The 11024-nt window shown below is 43.7% G+C and overlaps 1 protein-coding gene across 3 annotated transcripts in view; it reads right to left on the bottom strand.

Annotated features, from left to right (window-relative positions):
• Window positions 1-11024, bottom strand: part of LOC146355321 (killer cell lectin-like receptor subfamily B member 1B allele C) — a 54444-nt gene that overhangs the window by 3298 nt on the left and 40122 nt on the right. Inside the window, exons 1-5 of one of the 3 annotated variants that reach the window (XM_084840858.1) lie at window positions 8816-8908; window positions 7803-7933; window positions 5179-5277; window positions 1760-1924; window positions 909-1087 (exon numbers count right to left, since the gene is read on the bottom strand). In XM_084840858.1, the coding sequence (XP_084696984.1) occupies window positions 909-1087; window positions 1760-1924; window positions 5179-5277; window positions 7803-7875 (516 nt within the window). In that variant the 5' untranslated portion in view covers window positions 7876-7933; window positions 8816-8908. Of the gene's footprint in view, window positions 1-908; window positions 1088-1759; window positions 1925-5178; window positions 5278-7802; window positions 7934-8815; window positions 8909-11024 lie in introns of those variants that run through there. The other 2 variants (XM_084840859.1, XM_084840856.1) reach the window with 2 other exon arrangements.

Genomic DNA, 11024 nt, shown 5'->3' with positions numbered 1-11024 from the left:
CTCCTTGAGAGCCATACAATTGAATGAGAATGGGATTGGTAGAAAAATGTGGAAGAAATGTTCAGCACAACATTACTTTTAATTAGAAAGACACTAGTCCTGTTCTGTTTTAAATCTGTTTGCTGCCTCTCTCTATTTGGATGACCCTGATCTTGTGCCTCTAAAAATAAATGCCGATATACTCTTTCATCACTGACCCTATTGAAACAAGAGGACGTCACAGGAAAGTTAAATAAGTAAATCATTTGGTTCACACATGACACGGATGTGAAAATTATATACCTGCCACCAGAAGGAAATATCACCTCTCTGTGTGAGAGACGCTGGGTGTGAGAGGAAGGGTCCCCCCCCGTTCGCAGTTTCCCCATCCCTCCCCCACACCCCAGAAAACAACCACTGACCACAGCTCTGATTGCAGCACTGTAACAGTTGATATATGCGACCTTTGCTTCAAGCAATTGTAACCTTATAAGCAAAGCTGTTTACAAACCAACCACATTGATTAAAACTTTGTAGGGCTTTTAAAGGGGCTTCCAGACAAGGGTTTTATGGTCCCATTGTAATGCCTCATTCACAGAGGGTTACCGGGGGGGGGGGGGCAGATGAGGCCATCCTGTACTTCTGAGTCTCCTGCATTTTCCTACCACGTTTTCTATCTTTTCCCTTAATGCAGAAAATCCATTCAGGAGAAAAAGATGCAATAGCTGCACAACTCTTGGTACTAAGAGCCCTCCATCCAGAAGTGCCCCCAAAAGAAGACAAATTGTTGGAAGTGGGGGACAGATCTGACTTATGGGCCACTGGGTGGGACTTGTTCATCTTTTAAGGAAAGTAACCATGAATCCCCATCTAGTTCTCTGATTTTTATCCTATTCTGCATTGTCCAGACAATTTACTGGATTTATTACCTCCTCGTTTATGTCACGTAACACTGCCATCTGAGCACCTTTCTTAGCACATTCTTTATTGCTTTCATTCCAAGCCTTCTGTGTCTGATCAAAAACCTTGTAGCACTTCTTCCCATGAGGCAGCCAGTCTCTGGGGCATACATTGCATTCATTTCCAATGGAAGGATCACTCCGTTTCTCTGGAAGGACACATGGCAAAAGGTCGGTTGTGTGATCCCGGGTTGTACAGATTTCCAAATCCGCAGGACCCTTTCGCAGCAGTGGAGGGCAGCACAGGTCACACACCTGGTAACCCTCCTGGCAGATTCCAGCTGCATGCAAGTCTGGGGCAGGAAGGGCATATGACCGAGACTGGGCATAGAGAAATATTGGAAGGAGGCATCCACCATTGGCTACTGGCTATTTACTTACTACTTTCCATTTGTATAGAGCACCTTTCAGCCACAACAGTTCCCAAGGTGGTTCACAATTCAAACACATAAAAATACATCACAGTTTAAACAATTTGAGTCTAAGAAACACATAAAAATTAATAATCTGATTATCGGATCCTGGGACAAACACCTGGACATGATGGCCATTTCCAGTGAGCTGTGTTACTAAGTTTCCAGATGTATCTGGACTGGTGTAGTTGGAAAGAGGGATCTGGGTTTTGTTTTGTTTTGATGCAGCAAAATAATTCTTAGTTCAGACAGCACTATCCCATCTGCCATGGGTGCCAGCAGGAATGGCAGTGTGAACATAAGAAGAGCACCACTGAATTGTATCACCAGTCCCTTTAGTTTCTAGAGATAGCTGCCCAGATGTCTTTAGAGAGCTCACAAAGTAAGCTGGAAACAGAAGAAACTCACCTTCCGATTTTCCGTGCTCTGGCTGACACAAATGCTGTTTTAGGCAAAGCACCAGGTTCTCCAAGCTAGCGCGGCAGCCAGTTTTGTTTCCGGGACTTTGGATGGCAACCTCACTAAGATGCACCTCTGGAGCAGTTTGAGGCTTTGGAGTCTGACTTCGAATGACTTCACAGAACAACATATACATAAAAGATGGTTACTATAGTCCATGGTAAGCAAAGGATGGAAGAAGTGCTGGGAAAACATGGGAGGACTACAAATGTAAGATGATGTTAGCTGGACACACACACACACACACACACACCGACCAGGTAAATGTGCACGAATTAGGGGTGTCAGAGAATTTCTCGTCGAAACTTCAGGCATTTGGCCCGAAGTAGTTTCGGGGAGAAATTCTCCGCACCCCCCTGCCCCCGCACCCCCCCGGGATGGGACTTACCTTTCCCGAATGTCGCTCCCGCAAGAACGCAAGAAGCGTTGCCCTTATTTTCGCCGTAGTCTACGTAAAGATTTACGTAGACTACAGTGACCAAATAAGGAACGCGAATGGCGGCTCCCTATGGGGGCCGCCATTTGCGTACGCGTTTTTTTTTTCCCAAAGTCACCCGTGATAGGCTACGTGACGATTTACGTAGCCTATCATGGCTGATTTTGCAGATCTAGCCGTGATAGGCTACGTAAATCGTCACATAGCCTATCACGGGGGCGTTTTGTTTTTTTTTACTTTTTATTTCACGGCCGGGCCGGGCGAGGCGCCTCCTCCCCGGCCTGAATTTCGGCCGGGTGAGGCGAGGCACCTCCCCCCCGGCCTGAATTTCGGGGGAGAAGCGAAGCGCCTCCCCCCCCCCCACAGCGAAGCAAGCTGCGAGACGAGGTAAGTGACTTTCGAGCACTCCTAGCACGAATGAGTAAAAGTGTAACTGTTATGGTTTATTTCAATCACTGAAGGTCTGAAGAGGTTAACAGCAGAAGAAAAATGAATGTGTATTGCTGGAGGCTTGTGCCTGCTGGGAGTTACATTGTAAATAAGGTGTACTGGCAAATTGGCAGTTACTAGTGCTGTGCGCAAATGGCCTCTCAAAATCCTCCAGCCTATTTCTGAGAGAGAAATTGGGGGGACAATTTCACCCAATTTCTCCTAGGGGAGGAGAAATTCTCCAAGAGTTTCTCACAGATGGGGCTCACTATTGGCAGGGGTTGTAGTACCGGTTCTTTCTTTTTTCCTCAGGGTTTTTGGTTTATTGCGCTGGTCCTGCAAGTGGCAACGGCATCAACTGTGTTGAGGCTTCCACTCTTCTGAGGCAGACTCTTGACTTTCTTTTGGTTTTCAAGCTTACCAAATCACTGAGGCTGAGGGTGCTGTGTGTGTTTTCTCTCTCTACCACACATCTTTCCATTGCTCTCCAGCCTCCCAGGCCACCTGAACTTCAAAAGTCCCATGGGAGGAGTTGCCTCATGACGTCTTCCCATGATGGCTTTAACTGAAGTGTGGGAAGCTGAGGAGGCGACAGGCTGCCATGGAGATTATTGTACAATGAATCTCTCTATACTCCATGGCCACCTCAGAGGTAAATTAAGCTCCATGGCCACCTCATAACTAAAGTAAGCACAACAACCCCAAACCCAGCCCACGAGAATTTCTCTGAAATTTCTCCTCCTTTGAATTTCTTTTTGAAAGCAATTTCTTTTCTATCAGAAGCTTATACAGAGATGGGATGACGGGATGTTGGCTCATTGGCTGGAGGGTTCTGACTAGAACGAATATAAGGAGCTATGGAGAGTCTGGGAGGAGGAGACTGACTGGAGAATAGCCTAAGGTGGTACCTTCATGAGCGGCTGGGGAGCCTGAAGAAAGCATCAGCCAGGAGGAAGAGCAGCTACAAACCAGGAGGCCAAGCTGCGAGCACATGAAGCAGATGCTGAAGAAAGTCTGCAAGGGGGGAGAGTGAGATTCCTGGAACAGCCTTCGGAGGAAAGAGCTAAAGTGTCAGCAGGTGGCTGTGGTCTGGAGACTGAGCAGTAGTTGCTGGACCAGACTGAAGACTTCAGGAGAAGCCTGGTGAACAGCCTTGAAAGTCCCAGGTGGAAGTCAACCCTGACCAGATGGCAGGAAGAAGACTGCCATCCAAGCCCTCATGATAGGCCTGTGAGTTAATTGGGGTGGAGCTTGATAGGGGACTTGGCTTAAGCTTGGGTTGGGATGAGAACTGGGGCTTCTAACACCTGCGTGGTGGTAAAAATTAACTGTATAGAAACCCAGTTTAAAAGTAGTAACAAGTTTCTTAAAATAAACAGCTTTCTTGTTTTCTTTTTAATAAAATATTATATATCTTCTGGCACCTCTTTGTTTTGACTCATACCTAATGACCAGCTACCTTAGGGGAAAAGATATATGTTAAATAAAGGGGTGTAGTTTAATAGTGAAAGTGAAGGGAGGGATTACTCAATGGCGAGGGGTGATCCTCCACATTTGGGGATAGGGGCAGGTTTGTGCTAGTGTACAGGCCCCACCCCAAGTCCAGATTCTTGACACCCCCATATTGCAGATTTGAGAGCTGAGGTTAAGACTGGGTTTGCACGTCACGATAAGCCATGGTGATTTATAAGCTACTCACAAGAGCTTAGAAACCACCATGGCTTATTGTGTCGTATGCAAGCAGTTTTCCTCTGCAACGGTGGCTTATTAAGCCAAAATAAGCCACTCTGATAAGCCGTGGCCTGTAGTCAGGTTTATTGAAACAATTGTGGCTTATCATGCTGTCTGGCACTCCACAGTGGCTTAAAGAGTGGTTTAAAGATCACCTACAGGATAGCTTGGCAAGAGTGGTCAGAACAGCTGCTGCCACTCTGCTCTGGCTGGCAGATCCTTGTTCCTGAGATCTGCCTAGTAGCCAGGTACAGATACAGAGCGGGAAGACTGTAGAAAGATAAGGGGAAAGGGTGGGGAAAACAGCACAGTAAGCACATTAGCTTATTTGTCCAATTAAGTGGGGGATACAGTAGCTTATAAGCTACTGTGAGTGGCTTATAAACCACCATGGCTTAAAGTGATGTGTGAACCTGCCCTAAGACAGAGTAGCTTGCTTAAGGCCACCTACAGTATAGGGAGTTCATGGAAGAGGCAAGGTTCAACCTGGGGATGTCCTCTTTCATTGCTCAGTCTCTTAGCAACTGCTGCCCTAGATTAAAAGCAAGGAAGTAAGTCTCATTCTTGGATATATTTAAGGTCACAGTGCCTAATAAAAGTATTTCACTGGGGTGTTGTCAGATGGCTAATCCCTTGTGCACATAGCTGGCTGTTTATTATCTACTAAGGGCAAACTGGTCTTCCTAATTTCAGAAACTCAAATGGCATTCATTCTGGTAGCCGAAGGATGCAGCTAAATGTATAAGAACTGTGGGGCCATAGGTAGACTTACCCCAAACACTAAGTGCCACAACAGCCAGCAGCAAGATAATATGTCCAGCACCTCCAACCCTCAGAGCGATTCGGTGCCATCTTGGGCATGGGTGGAAATCTGGTCAATCCCATATTTAATAACATAAAAAGAGGGACACATCAAATAATTTGCCTTTATCTTCTACTCTGTTAATGTCCTTGTAACAGGCCAGTTTTAAACTATGGAGAAATATGTATAAAAACATGAATATGAACTTGAGCACACTCCAGGAGAGAGCAGAGGACAGGAAGGCCTGGCGTGCTATGGTCCATGGGGTCACAAAGAGTCGGACACAACTGAACGACTCAACAACAACAACAACAACATGTATAAAAACAGGTGATATAGAAAATGACCCCTTGTTTTCTTCTGAAAAGCATCTGTTTCTGGATTCATATTTATTTATTTCATTTCTAAACTGCCCAATAGCCAAAGCTCTCTGGGTGGTTCACAAAAATTAAAACCACAAAGTACAACATAAAACAATATAAAATATGAAATCTTAAAGCCACAATATAAAAGTACAACCAGAATAAAACCTAGCAGCAATGCAGATATTTAAAATACAGACTTAAAGCAGCAGAGCTAAAAGCCTAGAGTGCTGAAATGCTGGAAAAATAAAAAGGTCTTCACCTGGTGCCAAAAGGAGTACAACGTTAGGTGCCAGGCGAACCTCTCTAGGGAGGTCATATGACTTAACTGAGATGCACCAGAATAGTTTTTAGCAAATCTCGATGTGACTTTGGGTGGGTATAATTGTCACATTATTTGAGAGAGGGGCTGCACTGGGAACGTGCTTACCAAGTTCTATTCAGATTTTCTGCCTGAGATCAACTTAGCAGTGGGGTGGGCTGTATATAGTGCTGATTGGCTAGTGCCTGTTACATCCGATACTAATCCCCCCCACACACACACACACACTGTCCCCAAAGTCGATTTGCAATACTTTCCAAATTATGCTAATACCAATTGAACAGATTCACATTTAAATAAACATACATTTGGCTCTTTAAAAAAATAAAAAGGCAGACAGCCTATCTGTAATATGGGTGGAGAGACAAAACTGATGACCAAACCAGTCAATTCAGTGGTATGTATGTCCGCCATCTACATTACAAAGGCAGGGAGAAGCTGAACTTAATCCTCCAGAGTAGGGGAGGAGATCATATCTAATTCCAGTCTGTTCACACACTTGTAGGTAGATATTTCTGAAAATGCAGTCAGATAATGAAACAAGTACCTTTCAATTGCTGTAGCCCAACGTATTTCAATTGTATTTCAATCCCCAAGGGAATTGAACGTATTTCAAAGTATTTCAAAGTATTTCAATCCCCAAGGGAGGGAATCCCAACCCCTAACTGACTAAATATACAATAAAATAAGTCTTGACCATTTGCTACCCGTTAATGGTACTCTAAACCTTATTTGCTGCTCTTCTTCCCTGAAACACACAGTGGAATACTAAAGGTTCTTAGCAGTTTCCTACCCAGGCACTGACCAGACTTAGAGCTGCTTAGTTTCAGCAAGTTTGCGGCATCATGTGTCTTCACAGGGCTGGCTCCAGGATTTTTCACTGCCTTCCCTAATCATTTTAGCTCTTTCTCTGACCTCTATTATACTTGCACTGGACTTGGGTTTATTCCTGTGCTTTTCTCCCTGTGGATTCTCTTGCAACCATACCAACTGGCTGCTAAAGAATGCTTCCCCCAAACTCCCTGCCAGTAAAAAACAACAACCAAAACCCAATTGCCCAATACTAGTTGTCTGGATCTGAGGAAGTGAGGAGAATAACGCTCTGGTCTGACTTCTGCCAATGGCCAGAGGAACAAGGGCTGCTGGTTGTTGCTGGGGGGTTTTGGGGAGGGGAGGTTATTTCAATCTGTAGTAAACCACTTTAGATTAGAGATCACTTTCTTGAAAGGTAGGGTATACATCTTCAAAAGAAAGAAAGAAAGAAAGAAAGAAAGAAAGAAAGAAAGAAAGAAAGACCGTTTTGGTGCTCTTCAAACAGCGAAATGTTTTCAGACATCTCATACTTTCCAGAGTATGATTGTTAGGAAACGGCTCTTATTTTGGAGTGTTCTTATTCCATAAACAGTCTCTTATACAAAAAATTCCCAGTGAAACAGACTCTATTCCTCAAGTTTATTCTCCCGAACAACACAATCTCATCTTGTATACAATAAAGATCTTCAGCTGCCTTTAAAATAAACCTTCATTTCATTGTTATGGGAAGTCCCAGTGGGTGACATTGTATAACGTGTTTCCCATATCTACCTTCTTTTGGAGGTGTTCATGCCTATTTTCCATTCTTTTAGATAATATTTCTGTCCCACATTTAGAATCCGGGGGCTACATGGATGTAATTAAGGGTAACTTTTTTATCTCTGAAGATTTTTCAAAAGTACTTTCAAAATTTCTAAACAATGGGAGTTCCTCCATCAATAGCCCCATGCAAAATTCAGGCTGCACTCCTATATTTCTTCTTCCTCTGAGCTACATTAAGATAAAATAGGAATCCTGACTTTAAACCAAACAAGAGCCCAGAAATTGTTTATTTAGTATACATTATTTATTATAACATTAAATAAAACCACACTTACTTCTGGATTTCACTGGTTGTGTCAGCCTAGTCTCAAGGAGGTTTAGATCAGCATAAACTGTTTCATCAGCCATGGCAGCAGCAAGTACAGGAGGTATTCAGCCCTTGTGGCTTAATCAAGGAAGAAACAACCTATGTGAAAATTAAAATGCATCCAAGGCCAGGAAGTGGCATATGTCAAAGGCCATTCAGTGCAATGCATATTGGCGTTTTTTTCTCACAAAAAGGTAATGCTTGCTTTGCAATACATTATAAACACATTACAGTGATGTAGCAGGCAAGAAGTGTGACCCAGTTGCTGCGAGATGGATCTGGCAAAACTGTGCCATACACAAATTTTGTAAGTTTTAGTTACACAACAAATACATCTTTTTGACTTCTAGATTCAGCTAAAACAAAACATTTTAAAATAAGGGTGGGGAACCTGTGGCCCTCCAGATGTTGTTGGACTCCAACTCCCATCAGCACCAGCCAGGGTGGTCAATGGTCAGAGATGATAGGAATTGAAGTCCAATAGCTTCTGGAGGGCCACACATTCCCCATCCCTGCATTACAATCCCTTGATTTCAAATGGGAGATAGAAACATCCATGCTTTAATTCTTCCAATGAAATAAAAAGGATTTGAAATCCTTATTTCTATATTTGCCAGAATTTCAAAACTTGATGAAACGGGCCTATATTGCATCACACCAGCCTTTAGTAGCTTACTACTAAAGCTGTAAGACTGAGTGTCAAATCCAAAAGGCTGGCATTCACCAGCCAAATGACAACATACATATTTGGTATACACTAGCAGCTGGGAGACATGGTAGGACAACACATAATGTGACTATTAAATACCACCTACGCTCCCCTTAGTAAAATAGATCATGAGTGTCAGTGACCCTCCCCTGTATTCTTGCAGCCTCTAACTCTGACCTCTCTCTTTCTGCCTCTCGCTTGATCTGCTCTAACAACAGTGTGACCCTGGCCATGCAGATGTGTCATAGTCCCTTGGACTTCCATTGACTTACTTGCTCTGATGTCATGGAGAAGGTGCTTGGCTTGGCTTCAGGAAGCAAAGATCTCAGGTACATGAGAACCTTTTGAGTGTCCTATGTGAAACTGAACATTCACATCTAAGTTTTACACTAACATTTAGTTGGTTCAGACTGGTTCAGAGTTCTTGGAATCATTCAGTGGTAACCAACCACAATCTATTCTTCTGTGTATGATGATTAAATAAGCACAGTACGTGTGTTGTGGGTGAGTAATAATTACAGAACCAAACCTAAGTGCACCTTAAATGATACAGAGCAGGAAGCCACTACCTGTGGTAGATCAAGCCAACAATGTTGCATTAAGGGCATTTTCATATATGAGAGTAAAAAATAGATTTAAGCCTCTCTCACACTTTTGAGATGTGAATGCTGTTAGAGAATTTGGAAGAGAAAGTGAGTATACACTGCAGCCAAGATAGGTTTTATATTCACATTAGGAAATTGATAAGGAAACCCATTTAAGTCTCATGCAAATAATTTATGGCCTGGCTGTTTCAGACACTTACTGGTCAGTGATCCTCCTTGGGGGTGGGATGGAGAAGGTGGGTGCCTTGTGCATATAATACACCATGTGAGGTTCTCGCTATACACATGTAAGCCTGATTTGTGTGATTTTCCCTCTAGGGTGGCCATGTGTCCATTCCTCTATGTGAAGGGCTGCCTAGTCCAATTCCAGTTTAATAAAGAATCATAAAGATCGTTGCCCATCAAAGGTTAGCATCTGGACAGCAGGCAGAACAGGTAGGAACACAAGTCACCTGGTCACAGTATTCTACACCGTAGTGAGATGTATTATATTTCTATATAACTTATGGCAAATATTTCTAAACTTGCATCTATACATATGCATTAGCACATGCAAATTATATGCATATCAGCACCCTCTGTTTTCGGTGCTGTATGTTCTTTTTGGCAATTCCTAAGGAGCCACCCTATTTCCCTCTCTTGCTTTGAGAGAGGGAAGACGCACGCAAATGGGGCCTTTGCATGTACCGGAATATCTGCCTCGCATTCTGTTGCATTATGCACACACCAGCTGTGCAAAAAATGGCTGACACTTGGTATGTGGATGAAACGGGCCTATATTGCATCACACCAGCCTTGCATTGGAGAGCACGTGAATAAAGCTAAGCTGGAGCTGATAACCCTGGGAAGTCCTTGCTGAGGCCTAGCCTTAGCAGATGGCAACCAAAAGCAGCTGGTGAGGACTCTCCCAAATGCTGTATCACTCTGAAGATTATGGGTGATGTTTTTTTCTTTTAATATTTATGTATTGATTACATTTCTGTACTGCCCCAAAGCCAAAACTGTGGCTGTTCAAAAACAAATTAAAACCCTAAAAATACATAATATGATAAAACATAAGACCTTTAAAAGTTTAAAACAAAATAGAAACGGTAAAAAAATAAAAGAAAAAAGCAATGGCATTACAATGGCAGCTGCTTGTTGTTCATCAGAGGAGCTTTGGTACTGTGGCAGCTGCACTTCTCCTCTGGTAAGCTCACCTGCCCTTGTGTTTGTTGGGCATAAGGGAGGGCAGAGCTTCCCTACTTATATGGGGGCCTTCACCAATACTGGGGAAGGGCCATAGCTCAGTGTGAAAGAGCACGTGCTTTGCATGCAGAATGTCCCAGGTTCAATCCACAGTATCTCAACGTAGGGCTGGGAGAGGCCACTGTTTGAAACCCTAAACTGCCATCACCAGTCAGCACAGACCAGGGGTGGGCAACTTGTGGCCCTCCAGATGTTTTGACCTACAACTAGAGTGACCATTTACACACTGCCCCCCCCCAAAGAGGAAATGTATCACCAAAAAGAGGACAAAAGAGGACACCACTTGGAATATGCTAATTTATACATATACATGCATCACTGGAAATAATTTCTAGAACTTCAGTAGAAATACAGTACGTCTCACCACAGTGAGAGAGAGTGTGACCAGCTGACCTGTGCGTCTGCTCAGCCTCAGTGTGCTGTCCACCACGTGCTAAGTTAGGTCCCCGCTGATGGGCAACCAAGGCACTGCTCTCCCTTCTTTATTTTCAAACCTGACCTGGACTGGAGAACCCTTCAAACAGAGGACACCTTCAGACAGAGGAGGACTGTCCTATGATAGCCTTTCCAATAGAAGATTGTCCTCTGTAAAACACGGCCACCCTATGACAACTGTCTGCAGCCCTAG

This window comes from Heloderma suspectum, chromosome 2 (assembly GCF_057233095.1).
Source record: "Heloderma suspectum isolate Gila_16-S chromosome 2, 16-S_ref, whole genome shotgun sequence".
Taxonomy (NCBI): Eukaryota; Metazoa; Chordata; class Lepidosauria; order Squamata; family Helodermatidae; genus Heloderma; species Heloderma suspectum.
This window is presented reverse-complemented; position numbering and strand designations above follow the sequence as displayed.